This window comes from Paramormyrops kingsleyae, chromosome 7 (genome assembly GCF_048594095.1).
Source record: "Paramormyrops kingsleyae isolate MSU_618 chromosome 7, PKINGS_0.4, whole genome shotgun sequence".
NCBI lineage: Eukaryota > Metazoa > Chordata > Actinopteri > Osteoglossiformes > Mormyridae > Paramormyrops > Paramormyrops kingsleyae.
In genome coordinates, this window is record NC_132803.1 from 33,766,827 (window position 1) to 33,787,717 (window position 20,891).

General features: G+C 43.9%; 1 protein-coding gene across 1 annotated transcript in view; it reads left to right on the forward strand.

Moving 5' to 3' along the window:
- The window catches only part of cdc42se2 (CDC42 small effector 2), a 31,672-nt gene extending 14,484 nt beyond the window's left edge, over positions 1-17,188 (forward strand). Inside the window, exons 2-5 of the mRNA XM_023806640.2 lie at positions 4,483-4,793; positions 13,725-13,826; positions 14,150-14,268; positions 15,080-17,188. Of these exons, the coding sequence (XP_023662408.1) occupies positions 4,740-4,793; positions 13,725-13,826; positions 14,150-14,251 (258 nt within the window). The 5' untranslated portion in view covers positions 4,483-4,739 and the 3' untranslated portion in view covers positions 14,252-14,268; positions 15,080-17,188. The remainder of the gene's footprint in view (positions 1-4,482; positions 4,794-13,724; positions 13,827-14,149; positions 14,269-15,079) is intronic.
- The last annotated feature ends 3,703 nt before the right edge of the window (positions 17,189-20,891 follow it).

Genomic DNA, 20,891 nt, shown 5'->3' on the forward strand with positions numbered 1-20,891 from the left:
TCACACCAGGCTTCTGAGCGAAGGTAGTGCTGCTTTCCACACGTAAAGTGGAAAGTTCTTGGGCGTTATGCATGGACACGTACTGCCTCCGCAGCCCAGCCAGAAGCCCTCTGTTGCCCCCAATCTCCTCTTTGTCCCCTGCACTAATTACACATGCAGTGCGATTGTATGAAGTAGGTTTACATTCACTGCAGCTTTGCCCTTTGAGAGTGACTGCGGTCTAGATTTTTTATTTTTTTTTAACCTCACACTATCCATGTTTTTAATTTAATTTTATTTTTCTGTTGCGAGTGTTTTTTGCAAAAGGACGCACAAGTAAGGCAAATGGAGCATTACAAACATATGTGCTGTCGAGGAATCGACTAGGCATAAGTGCAGCTAGGCTGAGCTTCCAGTGAACGCTCAGGTACGAGTGTAAGCAGCACTGGAGTGAGAGCTACAGTACACAGCATCCGCCCAACAAAGCAAGACGCTAATTAGACGACTATTGAAATCAGCAGAAAGTGCTGCATTAAGAACATTCAGGGAACTTATGGAGAGGTCTCAGGCCAGTGGAGGAATTCCTGAAACAGATGGGTCTCCAGGCGTTTTTTGAAGGTGGAGAGAGAATCTCATGACAAGATGTGGTTCAGCAGCTCATTTTTAATGATTATAATATTAATAATTATGTGTCAGGAAGTACGTCTAACAATTTTTCGTCAAATCACCCAGCTGTGAATAGAATTTCATACATAGTGCTCACAATGTCCTGGGGCGGTTGCTTAATTCAGTAAAAATATTGCAAATTTATTGGATTTATAACAATAATCATTACATTATTAAGTTATTTTTCAAACAATATCACATTGTAGTTCTAAAAGAGCCGTTCTTAGTTTAAAAGTTCATTGACGAGCAGTGTCATCGCATGCTCTTTAATCAGTACCACCTTTGCAATAACATAGAACACCAAATATTTGTGTTTATTATCCCTTTGGGAGCCAGTGACTGCAGTTGCAATTAGTAGCGAAATAGCAAGAACAAAACTGCATGAATCAGTTAAAAAATGATACTTAAAAAGAAAATTTCTGTGTGGGAAATATGTGCAGATGCGATAAACATTGCTTGTCAATGGACTTTTGTTATGAAACCAATAAATCTGACATTTATTGCACAATTAAACCAGTGGCCCACCTTCTGTTAGCACTGTTTATTGCTTAGTATAGTTATTGTTAAATTGCTAATCGATGTCAGCTTTCTCGTATTTATATCAGCTGTCACAGTTTCCTTCACAAACGACAGTAGCTCAAAAAATTCTACTTATAGGTTAACAAGCAGACTAAGGTTAAGATTCAAGATTTGATTTATATTTATTGGTAGCTAATATTCTAACTAATTATACATTTTCTTGGTTTGTTTGGCAAGCAGGTGAGTCAAGTAAGGTTTCATTTTAAATAATGTACGCCTAATTTGATGGAAACCAGAATACCTACAGTCCTGCTGGGGTGACTGAATGCTTGCTTGCAAGGCGCAGAGCTATTGGTTTGCTGGAGCGGCAAGGCAATGTTTTTAAAAGGAACAGAACATTGACTGTAACAGAACTTAGAGTTACGGGCCAGAATGTGTGGGGAAATGGTTAAAGGTGTGTTTGCACTGCTTGTTCTTTTCAGAACTGCATCGTAGCTAAACAAGACATGCAGTGCTACAGTTAGCATTGAGAAACGCCCTCTGCGGTTAGTTTTTATTTATTTATTTATTTACTTGTATTTATGTTGTACTTCAGGTTAGATTCAGCCTGTATGCTTATGAAGGAGATCCTTCTGGATTTCTTGAGCACCCACGCTCCTTTTATCCGTTTCCTGCTGGCATTGCCACTGACGGTAAACGGAGGAGGGCTTGTTTTTTCCACATGATTCACAAGACCTGAGTCATTGACATTGTAGCATGGGTGACAGTTACCCCAATAAAGTTTCTGTTTCAAATCTGTCATCCCAACTTTGACATTGCATAAATCGCGGCTGTTCTCTTTCGAAAACATTGCGTGTGTTTTGTTGGAGTGGTCTCTGAATCATTTGGTTACACTTCAAATTATCTTGTCTTCATCCTGATTCCAGGACTTTGACCCAAGAATTAACACGCAGTGTGTTGCATACGCCAAATGCCGGCGAGTCCTTTAACAATGAATGGCATGTAGACCATATTCAAGGATGTTCCAGGCTGATCTACAGTCTCTTCACTGCCAGCCGTGATACGATCCCCCAGTTTAGCGATGGTGTGTAACGGAATGGAAAGGGGAAGGGGAAGGGGAATGGGACAAGACAGCAAACAGGGTAAAGGAATAAGGGAACACCAGGGGATGCAAAGGGGTTCTTTTTATATTTTTATATATTTCTATTTCACAACACCGAACAATTACCCCAGTGGAACGTACTTCAGGAGTGACCATGGCCAAAACAAACAAAAGGGGTGTGGTTTCGCATGCCAGGCAAACAAAACGGGAAAAACGAATGGACGGGCCCCCAAATTCTCCTACGGGCCCCCAAATTCTGCTACGATCCCTGGGTGTGGCGATTGGGCCCTGAGGACAGCCTACCTTCCATAGGCATCCGGGTGCATCTTCTGTTGTTCCCTTTGTTCAGAGCGTCCCTGGATGTTCCTGGCTGATCTACAATCTCTGCCTGGGCTCGGCCTTTTGGTCCGTTTCGAAGGAGAAGCACCATCCCTTGCTGGCAGGGTTTTTCATACCACTCTCCTCAAGACTATTAATTATCTTTGGGGAAAGGCACAAGCCACGGGAGAGCGGTATCAGAGGCCTTGTATCTTCATAAATCATGGACAGTCCCGCTGGAGCCTTACAAATGAGTGCTAGCTGAACCGCGTACCTGCGGAAGACGACATCATTAACACTGCCGGTATTTTCTAATTGGCTCACATTCCCGCATGATAATATGATTTTAGAGTTTAGGTAGCTTGAAGTAAAAAAAAAAAAAAAAAAAAAGCCAAGCAGTAGGATGACACCATTAGAGTGACACTAGTTTTATCGATAAATACATTATTTTGGGAAATAACATTCAGACAAATAGGCTAGGAAATGTATAAGTAGATACTATGGCTATATTTTGCTGTATACTCTAGCATTTTCCACATCATATTAAAAGACTCTTTGTACTTCTAGTACTATATGCATTTCTGACACTGAAGCCTGGGGAAACCTGGAAACGTCCACGAATGTAATAATCCATCTTCATCTAGTGATCCATCCTCATAACTGCAATAGATTCAAGGGTTTTAACGATTCGGTCCCATGGTGCATCATGAGGTGGAAGTTCGTAGCCACATGTGTTGAGACAACTGGTGTCGCTGAAGTCTCGTAGTACTGGATAGGAAAAATGACTCGCAGCTGTATTTGGGTTTTTGCGCTGGGTGGCCGGTTTGGGATGGCTCACCAAAAACGTTTATGGATTTAAGTTGCACTTGAGTTTGGCACATGCCTAAGCTTAGTATGTTAGCATTAGCAATCTGGAGATACGGTAGCTAATGGGATGCACTTTCCAGCTGGGCCATTGTGTTTTCTTTGTCAATGGCTAAATGGAGTTGGAAGGAATGTGTTTGTGACCCTGTCCCACCCCCCAAGACCTTTCTGAGGCTCTGTTGGTGACCTGATACCGATTCTCCTCGCGGGGGGGGGAGGGGTATTATCCAGTCACAAAGACACATGATAACAGGCCATAATGTATTGTTGGGCTTGTCAGTAACGCTTAGGACAAAATCAATAACAACTTGCAGCTTTGTTTTTATGAATGACTGCTTTTAAAAGCATGTTGTCATAAATGCTGCAAAAGTAAATTGCTGCAAAAGAGGTGCTGCCCAGCGATGCCCGGTAATGTGGTGATGTTCTCGCAACAGGGCCGGTGGGAGATGAACGTCCCAGTGTGCGCTGGCTTAGCTGCTAACGATGCTTTATTCTGCCCGTAAAACGGACCGTTGTTTTCCTGGAGATACTGCCTGGTTAATTGTGCAGTACACCTACAGTTATGGCAAACTGCTAATCAGAGGTGGGTACAGTAAACAGCCCTTCGCTGCGGGCGGTCCGGGGTCCCGGGCCCTACCCTCGACATACTATCTCATGCCGTTCCTCCACACTGGTGGTCGTAAAACATGAGCTGTCTGCAGGCAGCTTTGATTGTGGGGCATCCTCACCAGCTCTCCAGCTGTTAGACTGCCGTGCCAGCATGTGATGCCCAGCACCAGAACATCATAGGTTTCCAGGAGCCTCTTGTGATACAGGTATCTTTTAGGGAGAGGTGCTGCTGTCCTTTTCCAAAAAGTGGAAACTGAAGGAAAATTCATATGCCTGACTAAAGCTACCAGTTCCAGCTGCACAGAGATGGGTCTAAGTTTTGGCTCATGGGTCGTCTTCCGTTACCTTCAGAACCAAATGCAGTTAGAGAACTGAGAAATCAGTATATTGCACTGTAAGAAATGCATTGTTTTATGTGGTTTCAGGTGCTGCCCAGAACAGCCAGGAAACGACTTCATCAAACCTCCCCCCTCCCCTTCCACACTTCTCCTCCAAAGTTGTGTTTCTGCCTCTCAAAGACGTCTGCTGGCTCCCCGGGACTCCCCGGGATTCAGACCGTGCCGCTCCGTCGACTCCGTCCGCCTTCCTCAGGGAACGTAAAGGGAAGAGCCGTCTTCAGCGGCTGCTGCGCCCCGAAAGCCCGCCGACCACTGGCACAGGAGCACTTTAGGACTTTTTAGCCATGAGCGAGTTCTGGTTGTGCTTCAACTGCTGTATCGCAGAGCAGCCTCAGCCGGTAAGTTTCTGGTAACATACCTCACTTACGATTAATGGAAATTAGCCCGCCTGTGTCTCGTAGCATAGTCGTGGTAAATGGACATTAGCCATATGCATGAAACCAGACTGACTGTGAAACTCCCGAAGTTTTATTTATTCTTGTTTTAATTTGCCCTTAAATTAATGTTAACCAACACATTCTGTTGGTTAATGCAGAAACTGCCTTACGTGTCTCTGCACAGATAAGCTCACCCCCTCCATACGTATATATGCATGTATGCATAGAACATCTAGTGACGTAGGTAGAGTAAATAATGGCCAGGGTACTGCTGTGATTAACTGCAACATTTCCCAGTGACTCACAACTGATGCACAGTGACTATTCAAGGCAGCCTTTGTTGTTTAAACGTTTCTACCATGAACGTGAAGCAAAGATGTGTAATATGGGGTTTCAAAATACAGCTCATGAATGCATGTTTACTCCTTTATATTACCAATCAAATTATAGACCTTGATTGGAGACCTTTTTCAATTGTACATTTCCAGGCACCAGTGAGAACAGATTCATGATGGCTCTTTTGAAATTCTCTTCTGCGGTATTCAAGCAGAAGTGTCTGGACCCTGCAGGGAGAAGGTTATACATGATTGATTCGGAGCGGGAGTCTCCGGCTCTGATCCTTCGAAGCACCAAATCCAGTCAACTGTAAACTGTCATGGATACCAGTTGGTCTGACTTGATTTGGGTTGAAGCATGCTGAGTTTGTTCCAGGATTAAGTTTGGAAGGTCGCGGGATCAAATCCTTGGTTTGAGTGATTTCACCATTTGGCCCCTGAGTGAGGCCCTTAACCCCCAGTTGTTCCAGGGACTGTCTGGCCTTAGGATGTCGCTTAGGATAAATGCATCTTCTAAGTAAATAAATGTAACTGTAAAAAAGCCATAGGGAAGTATAGCAGGAAGTGGTTCCTCACACTCATACAGACTCTAGTAGTTCCTCACATTGTTCTTGGGTCTAAATTCCCTAATATGCCGCTGAGATGTTTTGTGCGTATTATTGATACCATGTGACCATTTCATGAAAATTTGAAGGTTCCTCTTCACAAAACCCTGTAAGCTAAGCGAAACTCTGAAGCCTGTCTGAAGTATGAAGCCTAAAATTACTCAGAAAGTGGGTCTGTCGGGGGTGGAGGCCGTGTTTGGGCCTGAGTGCAGCAGGACTGGCGGCCAAATGCAACGGCATCACTGACGCACTCCCTCTCCCCGGCTGTAGTGGGGGCGGGGGGGTGGTGGTTGCCACAGCAGGAGTAGACGGTCCCCTTTCTATCTCTCAGGGTGCCCCCCTCCCCAATCATAGCTCCACATTTAGCACTGTGAAAGAAGTGACGTGTCCCCAACCCCCACCTCTGTCACCTTTTATGGTGAAAACATGCAAGGAATCTGAAGCACATGTCTGCTTCAGCCATGGTAAACAGGCTCAAGGTTTTTTTTCCCTGGCTTTTCCCCCCAAGGAGTGGGCTCTGTGTGTGTGTGTGTGTGTGTGTGTGTGTGTGTGTGTGTGTGTGTGTGTGTGTGTGTGTGTGTGTGTGTGTGTGTGTGTGTGTGTGTGTGTGTGTGTGTGTGCGCATATATATATATGTAACATAACATAGTATAATTATGTTTAGATTATGTGCAGATGAGAGAATTCAGTTTTGCTGCTTAAAACCAGGGATTGTCAGCTTGCCTGTATGTGGACTGATGTGTCCGTGGCAAGCAAAGGCGGAGATTCCAGGTCCATAGAGACTATCCAGAGAGTTCAAATCCAGACCAAGATTTTGTTTCAACCAACCAGTTGAGTATAATGAGTCACAGTCACAGAGTACTCAACTGGTTGGTTGAAACAAAATCTTGGTCTGGATTTGAACTCTCTGGACCTGAAATCTGTGCCTGCTCCTTGGGGGGGAAAAAAACCTACGTAGGCTACGTTTTTGACTATTTTGTCAGTGGTAAATAATTGCATTTGATCAGTGTCTGTCAGCATTTGCTATGGTTGTGGACCCCTGCTTAAGACTGTATCCCGAAGGCAAGCACTCCTGCCAGATACTCGGAATCCTTGGCGCCCACAGCTGTTGACCGGAGAGCACAGAGCGAGAACCATGGTCTGTGAATCTCTCGAATGACAAAAGGCAAGCCATTGTTTCAATGGAGTAGCACTTCAATGGCAGAGTTACAAGAGGCTTGGCGGGAACTGGATCGAGGCGGGAGGCACGACAGAGGATAAGCGGCCTTTGTCCCAGCAGGGCCTTGATGTTTCGGACTGTTTTACTAGACACGAGAGTCACTAGTGCAACACCGCGACAATAACATCTGATCTCGGTGACGCGGGGAGTCCGGGGAGGAATTATTGTACGCTGCACCGCACGTGATCCAAAACACATCGCGAGTGAATTACTTTGCCAGACGTTGCCAGAATTAGGCTTCCTTTTCTGTTCAGTGTCCCTCTATCCAACTCTTTGGGTTTTAAGCTTCCAATTATTATTTTTTTAATTGTCAAATTAGTACTGAATTCATGTGCAAACAGCAAGCCTCCTGTGGCACAATTCTTAGCCTTCAGATGTTTTATTTTCACGGAGGAAGACTTAAAATGCAATTTTGAGAAGTTTTTATCAGAGTAATATGGTTTTAATCTTGATTTTATTTTTTCTTTGTGTTTTGATTCAAAACCACCACCAGTGATTTTATTTTTTGTCAAAAATACCAGACTTGTTTGTTATGCTTGGAAGTTATGCTATATAATTTTATTTATGTAAATAATCTTGCTAGACTCGTGGGGACCTCAAGGCCCAAGCATTAAACAAAGCAGGAGCCAACATGTCAATTTTAATCGCTCCACTCTCATCCAGATTCAGTGTAGTTTCGAACTCACAGCTCAGAAATGACCCAAATCATATAAAACATTAGTTCTTTTTCTTTTTTCAAATATCAGTGGTAGAACTGTGATGACTCCAGTGATTAAAGTCAGATTTCATGTTTAAAAGGCACCGAACTGAAATGTCAAATTGGCTGTAATAATGTCATTCTTAGGACACACTTTTTAACATGGTGTGACGCTAGGACCCTGGGAGCCTCCCAATCCCAGTTCCCCCCAGTCCTTAGAACAATAACAATAGCAAGCTTGTTCTCCATACACTTTGTTCTAATTCTCCTATTTCAGAGATCTGCATACCTTGTATATATTATGCATATGCGTATATATAAAATGCATATGCTAGGCAAGAATGTGGGATATCCCCATGATATTGAAGGGTATCTACCGTTTGCCACCTACCCATAATGCCTTCCTTCAGGTTGGCCGTTTCCTGTGGGTTCAGGATGTATCGTTCTGTCTCAAACAAGCAGTTTAGGGTGTCCTCCTCTGTATTTGTTGTCGAAATAAGGAAAACATGGAGTCCCAGGTACTCGGGTGTTTTGGAAATTTAATTGGTATGTAGCTTTAATTAGGGACGTCTTGTTTAGAGAAATGATGCGTTTCTAAATGGCTGCTTTCTGAAAGCTCTCATTGGGCCTTTGGGCCTTCAGGACGTCAAAATGTAGCTTGTCATTTTTTGCATTTTATACGTGTTTGATGTTTGCACACCTTGGTACCATAGCGGTCGCAGCGACGATGGCAGTGTTGGGGGTTGTTCAGGCTGACGTGTGCTTGGGATAGTCTGCTGTGAAAATGCACCGCGTGCAGCTCTTGTGGGGGTGTCCCAATGCACCGCGTGCAGCTATTGTGGGGGTGTCCCAATGCACCGCGTGCAGCTATTGTGGGGGTGTCCCAATGCACCGCGTGCAGCTCTTGTGGGGGTGTCCCAATGCACCGCGTGCAGCTCATGTGGGGGTGTCCCAATGCACCGCGTGCAGCTATTGTGGGGGTGTCCCAATGCACCGCGTGCAGCTCTTGTGGGGGTGTCCCAATGCACCGCGTGCAGCTCTTGTGGGGGGGTGTCCCAATGCACCGCGTGCAGCTATTGTGGGGGTGTCCCAATGCACCGCGTGCAGCTCTTGTGGGGGTGTCGTTCCTTGAGACAGGTGACTCTGACATGTTCTGCATGCTATGCTTTATTGTATTTCTGTCTTTTTAGAATTTTAACTGTCCTCTCCTTTGGTCTTTGCTGCACTCCCCCCCCAAACCCTCCCATCCCCCCAACACATTCAGACTTAGAGTGCTGTTCAGAAGATGAGAAGCTAAAATCAGGTCACAGATTCCCAGGGGGAAGATCTTCCCAAGTGTGTGTGTGCGTGTGTGAGTGAGACAGTGTCCCAGATAAGCCCAAATTACCCACGCTTCCATCACCCCCCTCATCGTCATCAGACCTATATGAATTAACTTCTAAGGTTAGTGAGCCCCCACAACCAGTTATTAAAAAAACACTCTGGATTTTGAAGTGTTCAAAAGCCACATCCGTGAATCGCTCAGATGAATGTGGAGCAGTATTCTGACTTGAGGGAGACAATTTGGAGAAACGGATGCATTCTTTTGGTGCACATTTTAGTCCTTAAGTCCCATGCATTTTAAGTTTGAATATGTATGTTTGAAGAAAGTTTTTACTTAACTTGTTTGACTGATTTTACTGCAGAATAACAAGTTGTTTGTGAATCTATCACCCTTTCCGAGAGCGTATTGGAATATTCCAGAATAGCATTTACACGGCATCTTGCATGGAATATGTTATAAACACATTATCAGTACAGTAGTGGTTAATAGTACTCTGAAAGTTTTTCTTAAATTAGAAAGTTCTTAGTCTTGCTTTTCTGTGCTGCACATGATCTGAAGTAAACAGCTTTTTTGAAATGTGGCACTACTTGCATTTTATATTTTCATATTAAGTTATTGACCTTACCGTTCCTTGGATGAGTAATACATTGGTTCTTTTGAAGTGATGGGCCGTAATCGGTGTGGCTGTTTCACATCACCGCCATCTCCTGCCAAATCTGACCTAAGGCCACCCGCTTTTCTCCATTATAATGGAACAGTGAAGTCATGTTGGAAGAAGTGAGATCGAGGTTTTATGCTTTTAACTGTTTATATCGAACAGGCTTTATTACATAATTAATAACATGAGGCATTGCTGTTTACATTGAAATGTAACAGTGTTAGTAAGTACAGTGATGGTAAGAATTTGTTGCGTAATTGCAGGTTAAAATGTGCAGTTGAATATTGGAAAGAAGTATCAAATAGAAATCATTCTTGATGGTTTGATAGTATAAAACACTATAATTAAGTATAGATCCAGTCATCAGTTTTGCATGGAGACTTACCTGTGCATTGCACCTGTAGTCTATCAGCAGAAGCACAGAAAATGTGTTGGAGGGCACCCTGAGGGGGACCCTCGCCCATCATGCCAGTCCATCGCAGGGCACACACTCACACACTCACACACTGTCATACACTAAGGGTAATGTTTATAGTCCACTTGACGTGAATTGCAGGTCTTTGGATGGTGGGAAGATGATGGTGATGCATACTGGTAGTCGCACCTACATTAAACTTGTGATCGGAAGGTCGTCGGTTTCAATCCCATGGTTGGCAATGTGGTCGCATCACCACTGGGGCCTTCAGCATCTTAACGACAAAAACTGCACCAGGGATGCGGGGAAAATGGCTGAATCTGTGCTATGACACTAAGATTTAATCACATCTGTATGTTTGTGTCCCATAGGGGAGCAGGATGGGATATGTGTGAAAAATAAAGAATTGCTGCGTAGCCATACTTGTGAAAAAAGCACCGATTCATTTCACATCATCTAAACTTCAATGTGATTCTTGAAGGACCGCATCCTACTGAGAGAATGGGAAGCAGTCAGTATGGTGTATGCTGTGTGTTGAGTTCTTAAATGTGTCCGTAAGGAGGTGTGACCATGAGGGGGAGGTGAGGGTCTGTCTCAGGTACACACGGGTCCCCCAGACCGTGTCGGTGGATGTCCAGCGTGACATTCCCAATGAGATCATGGAGGAGCACTGTGAATGAGGAGTCTTGGGGGGGGTATATCCTTTGTCTTCACACCCCACCCCCCCACCCCCAAACAGCTGGCAGTCTCAAAGCACATAGAGCCTGAGTGTGAAATAGTAACAGAAGCTCACAGCCTATGCGGTGATGGGGCCAGTATGGAGCTCAGCAGGTTAGGATGTACCTGTGATCAGAAGGTCGTCTGTTCAAATCCCAGGGCTGGTAGAGGTGATTTCGACATTGGATCCTTGACTGAGGCCCTTAAATCAGAGTTGCTCCAAGGACTGTCTGACTTTGCTTTCTCAGTAGTGACGTCACTTTGGATTAAAGTGATTAAATTAATCAAATTTAAATGAAGTAAAAATGTACTCAAAGTCACAGCTTGATATACTGATGTGTCATGCATTTTAAGGAGGGCTAGATCTCTTCTACAAGGCCCATGTGTCTTATCTGCGGGATCAATGATTAAAATCGTGGGAATATTTAAGCGTGGACACTTTGTGTCATAGTAATTTCAGAGGCCTGAAGCCACATGTGTACCCTGAGTGTCCGGCGTTCACGCGAGTTGCAGATCTCCTGAAGTCCAAGCTCAGAAAATGCCCTGTCACGCCTTTCCGTTCTGTTTTCTTTGTAGCCCCCGGGAGGTGAAAGAGTCGGCTGTTTCCCCCCCCCCCACTGTGGTTCAGCTTTCGAAGCCCGTAATGGGTCCTTAAACGCGTCTCCCTGAGCTTGACGGCTGGGGAAGCAGCTTCCCCTGCTCCAATCACTTTTTCAGCACAGAGTTATGTGCGCCCCCCCACCCGACCCTGAATACCTGTCTGACTTTTTGTTACGTCACACATGATGACCTTCTGCGACGGCCTTGGCGTGTCTTCACAGGCTGAACCAATAGCATCCTCTGTGGACTGTTGTGTCCTCAGAAGAAACTGCACGTCAGATTCTTTGCATGTTTTTAATAGGACACCGGGATGCAGCTCTGTTTGGGGGGGCTGTGCCCCCCGCCCTGGGCGCTCCCTAAATATGGCCTGCATTTCTATCAGTGCTATACTCAGAGGGGTATGATAACTAGGCTGTGCCCCTGACTGATCGGTGACCCTCGTCATGTGACCACCTCGTTCTCTGGTGGGATTCATTCGTTTCTCCCTCAAAGGCTGTGCAGTTTAGCTCAAAGCAGCAACCAGTGTTTCTCCAGATCGCCACACTATTTCACGGAGGGACTTAGTAGAATTGTAACCCCCCAGCTCACTCTTAACATTTTGCGTAATAACTGGTACTATAAGCCTATAATCTGTGAAAATATTGAAAGCATTGAAATTCAATTAACTGGTTTAAATAAATTCCATTAAGAAGTTTAAATGTATTTTAAAGTGGGTAATGAAATGAAATTATGCTTGCTATTTGCACAAGTACCAATACAGGTATGTTTGGAATGCTTCTTTTCACATATCCCATAATGCTCTCCTTTGAGACACACACACACACACACACACACACACACACACACACACACGTGTATGAAGGTGAAAGCAAAGTTTGAGGTGTGAGCACAGAGGCAGACATTTGTCTGGCAGTCGCACGTCCATGGGCCCTTGAGCGAGGCCCCCAGCTCCATGGGCACCACTGCGGGTGGCCGCCCATCACTGCCAAGCTTGCTCTCACCTGCGTATGTATCTGTGTCACGGAGGGCAAGATCGGGTGGGCGAAAAGAGAATTTCCCCATGGTGATCAATAAAGTACCATTATTAATATTTTTATTCTGCTGAGGATGGGATTCAAACTGTCAACCTTCTGATTCCAGGCACAGAGGCCTAATCCACTGAGCACCAAACCATCCCCCGACCACAGAATAGAATGGAGGCCCTGTGGTTTCGAATATGTTCTTCTCATTAATACTTGGGGCATGGCTAAGTGAATATTTCACACATATAGCATGAGAATGGACAACTTGGCCCAAACTGATTTCTCAGGATTCTAATGTCGGTTCCAAGCACCAGAGGTGAACTTGGGGCTTCACGCTTCTGTTCTCCGCCACGTGTGTCCGAGCACGCCACCGCGGTCGAGGCCGTCGTTGTGTGAAGCTGACGTTTATGTACTCAGGCTTGTCCTTCATGTTTCCCTCCCTCCAGATGACTAAGCCGTTGCTCTGAGTCAGTTTATGTTCATTTCTCAGTCAATGGAAAAGATTTATGTACATTTAAAACAACTAAGTGCCTTCGACCTGCATCGCACGCATTCTGCTGTAGAGATACAGGATTTATTTCCTCTTAAATTCCGCTTAATGTGTATAATGGACCAGAACAGTGCTAAGGGCACTAAAATAAGGTGTGCACTTTTTTGTTTGAGAGGTTATCAGTTTATAAATCAGGGATAATTTCACCTTAAACTTTCAAACCCTTCGTTTTCCTCCTAATTATGTTTTTCTTTATTTGTGGGTTGTAATAAGTCAAAATCTGAAACGGTCTTCAGGCTATTTGCATAAGTACTTGCATTTTAAGTGGGAAGATGTCGTTCATGAATCTCCGAAGCTTTGTTGGATATCTCAAAAAATAGTCTTGAATATTGTTTGCATCAATAAATTGACATCTTCCCAGTGAAGGTGACCTATATCCTGGTGTATCTGTAAATTTGTCCCCTTATCCTTGTCATTGCTGAGTGTTATAAACCATTCTTGGGAAGGTGGGTTCACTTGGCACTGAACTTGATAGTCCCATGATGCTGAATTTCAGTTCAGGATCAGTTCATTGATTAATTTAATGTTTCAAGGAAGGTGAGCATGCAAGAAAGAGGTGATCCGCATAAACTCATACTTGATTCAACAGAAGTCCTTTGTTTCCTATATAATTTTACTTTAAAATGTTTCTGTCTAGTTGTACGCATGTACAGAAATGGCCGTGAATTAGAGTTCATTTCTGTGCGGATGGATGGATGGATGGATGGATGGATGGATGCCTTTCATGAGTGCATGTACTTTGTTCTGCAGAAAAGGCGGAGGCGCATCGACCGGAGCATGATTGGTGAGCCCACTAACTTTGTGCACACGGCGCATGTGGGATCAGGCGACCTCTTCAGCGGCATGAACTCTGTGAGTGTAAAAGTGGGCCGGGCACCTCACAGACGTTATTAACCCCGAAAGGGCCAGGGGAGGCCCAGGAGTGCGTTTAAACCCCGGCAGGACAGTGGGGGCTGCTGCCAAACACACCCTCGTAACTCCATTCTCAGACACACCCAAGAAAGACTCCAAATGTGTATTTCACTATAAACCTGCCATGTTTTCTTCTCCTTACATCTTGGTAGGATTTTTCCCTCACAGTTCATAGAATACCAAGAGCTTTACCTCGCGATGGCAGATGGGGCCCGTGCTCTGCTGACGCCTTCCTTTGCGACACATTGGTGTCCCTCCCACAGGTGAACTCGATCCAGAACCAAATGCAGTCGAAAGGCGGCTACGGCAGCGAGGCCATGCCCGTCAGCGTCCAGATGCAGCTGGTGGACACCAAGGCAGGATAACTCGGAGAGCGCTGGTGGTAAGAGGCCAAGCAGAGGCACTGGCATCTGTGACCCCCTCTAATTGTGATTAAAATCTCACAGCTGGCAGTCAAGTACAAAGAACCAGCTTGCATTTGTGCCCACTTACACAGCTAAATATTGTGCTGGTATCCTGGGTTCTTTTTTTTTATTATTTATTTTTTTTTAAAGGTGGGAGGCCATAAATTTTTAAGCGGAGCCATATTTCGTACAGAGTGGCCAACCTCACCATTAGCCAGTGATTTGTGACAGAAGGAGGAGCATTCTGGGGGCCAATCAGCTTTCAGCGGGGCCAGTGCCCCTGTGACCCCGCCCTTCCTGGAACGATTCAGGTTACATCCTTTTCCCTGTGGTTCTACAGTTGGACACCTCCCAGGGAACCTGCCTACCCTTTAGCCTACAAGGCTGTGTGCTACTTTCTTCACTGTTTTAAATAGTTTGGCCATTCAAAAATTAAAGATGTCCCTGCCACCTAGTATGAAGATCTTCCATGTGGCTAAAACCTCAGTCCCAGAACTGATGACTTGTCGTAGGACCATCTTGCATCACAATGCTTATGGCGGTTAATAAATTGCATGAATTTATTATTAATGCTTGCGATTGTGATGCCTGCCAAGTAAATATATAAGTGCCAGATTCCAGTAATCACAGTATGTAGCCCAGTGGGTTAGGGTGCTGTGCTTGTGATCGGAAGGGCACAGGTTCAAATCCCGTGGTTGGCTGGGTGATTTCTGAATTGGACCCTCAAACCTGACTTTGTTAATTTGTATAAATGTGCCTGCTAAGCACGCCTTCCTTTTGTCTCCGCAGCTGCCTTCTAATCATCTTATTTCGTCATCCTTGCCCCCTTTCTCATCCCTCCTGCCCTCGGCGGTCACTCTTCACCATCCCCCCTCCAGCTGCGAGACGCGAATCGACACACCACGCCTCAACCAAACACACGTCCACATGCACATGGACTGATCCGCACTCCTCTAAAAAATGGCCGCTCTCAGTGGCCAGGCGCAGCTCCTGGGCCTGAAACCACGGCCTGCCTGCTCCTCCACATTGGTACCGGCCCGGCTCGACCCAGTCCAGCCCGTATGCCCGCATGGTCCTCATCTCTGCAAGCACAGATGCTTTTTCTGTAATTTGCCCTGATCGTTAATTTATTTTATTTTAATTCTTGGCAGTGTTAACATTTGAAACTCCATAACCTAAAAATCTGTATTTTTTAATTATTTGACCAGTTGTAGATGTTGATCATGGCCAGGCATGAGCTGCAGCCTAGAGCTGACAAAATGCCTGTTGCTAGAGAATAAACCATTTTTATTTTATTTTTTTGCACTTTTTTTTGTCTGAAGAAGTAAATTTCAGCTGTGGCAAATTTTATACCACTCCATATGAAAAAAAGGTCACTTCGCTGTTTACTCTCTCAAATCCTCATTCATTTATTTTTTTTTTTAATAAAATGTAAAAATAACTGATGTTGAAATGACATATCTGGCATTTCACTCGACATCCTTCTGTAAGTGTCTCCGTAAAATCGATTCCACTGATCCCAAGCTGTGTATTGTGTACGCTGTGCAGTAACGTGTTAGACGTAGTTAGCATGGTCGCTCCCTGTGCTGTTGTGGCAACGATGCTCGCACGACGTTTCGTTTTATCGGTATTTCGCCAGATCCCAGCTCACAGTTCTCGCAGCGCGACCCCCATGACCAGGGGCTGGGGGGTGGAGGTCTGCCGATTTTTGAACTTTTGCACATGTTATAATGAAGCCTTACGGCACATGTCATCTTTTCCTCTCTGATGTACCAGGGCCCCCTTATGACTGCTGAGCCGGCTCTGCTAGCTATGTGAGGACACGTCAGTATGTTTATCACCAACAAAGACAAGGTTACCTTTCTATCATTGCATATGGACATTTTTTTCTCAGGTCAAAAAGCATATTTTCACCTACATTAAATGCAATGTATACATGACATAATATTGCACTGTTTTCTAATACTGAAACACAAAAAAACAAACCAAGGAAAGTTTAAAAATAATAATACGAATGATAAAAGTTCTATAAATTAAACTGTCATTATGGTATTTTAATGCTGGAACCTTTTAACAAGCTGTAAAGGAACCATTTAGGTACTATGTACATACTATTTCAAAACATGTTCTGGAAATAAATAAATATATATTGGACAAATTTTAAAATAGTTTTGTAATTCAGTTGAATTGGTCACTGCGTCTGGGATTCAGTATTTCTCATTAGCCATGTCTAAATGGTGTTTGCTTCAGTCGTGTTGATCCACAGCTACACCGTAACTATACCACGCCTGCAGTGGCTGTTGTCACCCATCATCCTGTCATCTTCCATCTCAAGTGCTTTATGTTTGTAAATACTGTACTACTTGTTTTCCACAGCCTGGGGTAAATTATTTGCCTTTGTTTTTTTTTTTATTGTTGTTGCTATTATTTGCAGTTTGTAAGGGGGGAAATGTAATATTTTCTACACTATGGTGTATTTCAGCTTAAGAGGACAGAATTCAGCAATATTTATTGTTTACCAGTGACAGAAGTGTTTCAGACAGAAACAGGAGGGATGAATGTGCCCTTCAACGGAGACATGTTGAGTCACAAGGATGTTAATTGATACTGGTATGAAAAGCACAAATGAGAAAAAGAACAATACTGTTAGCAGTATAATTAATATTACCTATCTATATATACACCTGCATACTTAATGTATATCAACTAAAAACATTGTAATACTGTCATATCTTGCCACTAATGAATTTCAACATCAGGGAATTCACCCATATCAATGAAGATGTTTATAGTAGTTAATGTTCTGCGTATCTGAGTTTTGTACTCCTTTACATCCCATTCAGTGTTTTGCTTGTAGATTACCAAATTCTGTTGAAATAAATATTTTTTTTGATGTTACATGGTCTTCCTTATGTTAAGCATGTGTTGCTATTTGCCATTGGTTCAAAGATACGGATTATCGTTTGGGCTGAATGATATTTTTCCAAAAGAAGCTTTTTCAAATGAGCATTGTTTGGATACGTAGTTCATTTTGCTACTACTGGTGATTCAGACCTATTGTACCAAATTCTGGGATGTAGATCCCATCTCCGGTGCCACTTTACAATAAGGCTACCCATATAAAGGGTTTTTGAATGGTTCATAATCTGGTTATAAATTAGGTTGTAACACTTATAACTTGTTTAAAATTGTCTATTAATAACACAGTTTTCTTTTTACTAACGAGTTACTCCCATTTACAAGTGGCAAAAGGGAGCCTTATTGTAAAGTGGTGCCTCATCTTCTAACTCTACTCTGCAAACATGCAGATGCTCTGGATTTATGAGCAACATCTACGAAGCTTCTGAGACTTAGAAGCAGTGCTTGAAGTGGGCCGGAACACAGTTCCAGAACTTCTGTATTTTCGTCTTTTGGGTTCCGCCACTTTTTTCTGCGTTCCGGTACTTACTGAAACTGCTCCGACGCAGCGACAGTGGCCCGAGAATAGACAATATCACAAGACCGATAAAAGACTACATGTTGTTTTAATGGTTTTTCAGTATTCCATTTGTGAATTAGAAAAAAGTAGCCTATGCCTATAGGTTATTGCTTGGAAGAATGATTAAATTAAAATAGTTTTTGAACCAACACATCCTAAAGACTTGATTTTTTCAAATGTCAAATGTCGGAAAATTTGAGTTCCTGCACTTATTTTTTCCCACTTCAAGCACTGCTTAGAAGCCACGAGACGACAAAATGATAAGCCTCGTGACTTTGCCCGTTTCCCCAGAGGAAGCTGGTCAGCCGAGCAACAGAAGCAGAGGTACGAATGGAGCAGGATGAAGCTAAAAGCCCAAGGATGCAACCAGAGGCTCCTGATCAAATATACATCATGGGTCAATGTTATGAAAAGTAGTGTGAGAAAATCGAGAAGCTTTTCCTTGATATAGCTGTGGGTATGTTAAACAATCTCCACTCTTGGTTTTCATTTCAGATTTGAGTGCTGAGTTAATGATCTCATTGAGTTTCGTAGCAGCACATTCAGCCCCTGGCATGTGGAATAACCATTAGGCAGGATGTATGTGCTGGGAACAGATCTGCAGCTTAAACCCAGTATTTATGTGTTCGCGTCTTAACAGAAGTGGCCAGCCTTCAGTGGACCCTTCGCCTGCTTTTCCCCCTCACTCTACCCTCTGGTTTCCTTTATTCGCCCACAGCAGTTTCAAGCATGCGGTTCCGGGGGCGGGCGGGGGGGGCGGGGGGGCGCTGATCTTGCCAGAAAGCTTCCTCTGCGGGTTGTGGATTACGAGCCACAACCTCGCAGCTGGACAACCGAATGTATGACCGAATGGTGGCTCTGAGGCCTGTCCTGAGCATGTCCACGATCATGCAGCAAGTCACACCAGTTTGGGATGCACACCAAGGACACGGGACGAGGGCACAGGGGCACCGACGGCCATCGGAGGGCAGATAATGAGTCTTCAGGACAGTGGTCTCAAGCCAAAATTTATTTGTTGGATACATAACAGTACAGCATACAGCAGAAGATGCAGGCAATGAAATGAGTTTCCCTGGGAGCCCTGTAAGGGTGACAATAATAAAATAGAAAGAAACAACAGTAGGATAAAATAAAGCAAAAAATTGCACTTTCATAATGCCTTTATAATGCATTCGTAGAACATTCATAAGCAGCATGGAAGTATACCTTAAAATCCTAACATGCCTTATGGCTTTAATCTACATTAATTATAAATATATGATTATTATTATCATGTTTGTTATTAATGTACATGTAAGCTGTTGTGGTATGTTAGGATGCTAAGGTATTTTTTCATGCTGCTTAAGAATGCATTATAAAAGCATTATGAAAGCGCAGGTAATGTAGAGCATTGTCAAAAATAATAATCTGCAAATTGTCCATCCAAATAGCTCAAGAGAACATAGGTGTTCAGAAGTATGTCTATACGTAGAGTACTAGGGTTATTAAAAAGAATGTCGGCACCCAAACCGTACCGGGCTATTGGGTCTCTGTGCACCCAGGGCGTCATCGCCATGGATATAATGTGTCATGGGTGGCCAGTCGCGAAACACACCCAAGGCACCTGGGCAACCTGTTGAAGACCTCGTTTCAAGGCATCCTGCTGTCTTCATTCCACATCAACCTAGAACCATTTGACGGAGAAAAATAGAGCTGAAATGGCTGGCCAGTTTCCAGTCTCCACAACTCTTCCTGGGCCTCTTTGTGTTTGATTAATAGACGTGAAAATGAGTCTGAGGTTTGGCGCTCCACAGCTGCAAATGCCCTTTTACACGGGAACTTCAGCCATGGAGATAGACCATAGTGGAAAGGAAATGTCATACTGACGGCACATTGCTGGCCTTTTGTGACGCTGTTGTCCCCGAAGAAGCCTTTTCTCAAGTAGCGTTGCGTCAGGAGATATGCATTGTCAGAACAGTGATTCAGCAAATACCATCAGCCTCCTGGCTCAGGCTATAGCAGGGTTATAATCATGACAATCAAGATGTGGAGGTCCTCAAGGTCACGTGACACATTTTTGCCAAGAGCTTTTTCAGGCTTGACGCATCTGCCGCATTTTTCAAGCCACCGGAGTCTCTGCTGCCTTTTGTTCCTCCAGGTCTTCGCCACAAACGGGCGTCGCCAGGTGCATTTGCTCGTGGAACGTGCTTAGCGACTGGAATAGCTGCTTTCTGACTATTTCTGGATGCTCTTCACCCATTCTGGACTTAAGAAAGTAACAGAAGATCCATAGGCATGTCTCAAGGAAAGATGCATTAGTGTTTCTTTAAATGGGTAGGCCTTTGATGATGAATGACGTCTCATTTCCATTTTTTCCCAAGGTAATAGAATGTCTGTATTGCCAGGCAACGGGATGGATGGTGACGCATTTGTTGTTATGGACAGACATTTACCGGGTGACAGATAGCGGCTCTCTTGTCTTTTTCCCTCGGATGCAAGAGAAAGGGGACAGAATGTTATATCATTATTATGGGTGTCAGTTTAGAAAAGTCACATCCTCTCTTATGGCCGATGAAACTGAATCTTTGTATGTTCACTCTAATTACTTTGGATATCAAGTAATAGTCTGTTCACTAATCTAACCTATGTTAATTTAGCTGTGGACAAAATCAGTGATGCGCTTGATGTAACCTTGGAATCATTTTGGTGTAGTTTGATTTTTTTTGGAGGGGGAGGGGTCAATGGTGTCCAGGTATTAGCCTGGGGTAAGTATTTGGCACAAAGTAGCATGATAGGAGAGGTTAAAACAATGAAGCCTTTGCTTTGATGGCATGTGTATGTGCATTTTATGATAAATCAAAGGGAGAGGGCACATTTATGCACAGAAAACATTTCCGACCAGCATAAATTTTTCAAGTCTGCCGTGAAATGTCACAGATGCATAGAAACTGAGCCACCTCTATAGTCACAGACTTGGACTTTGGTTCCGTTCTGTTAGAGGCGCCAGCTTGTCTTCATTCTGATTTACCGTAGTCGGGGTGACGTCTGGTTTAAACGTGTGAGGAAACAGGCTGGATGCATATTTAGAAAGCCGGCATCGTTCGTGGAAAGCAGTTTTTCGTGTTACTGTTTTTTTTTCATTTA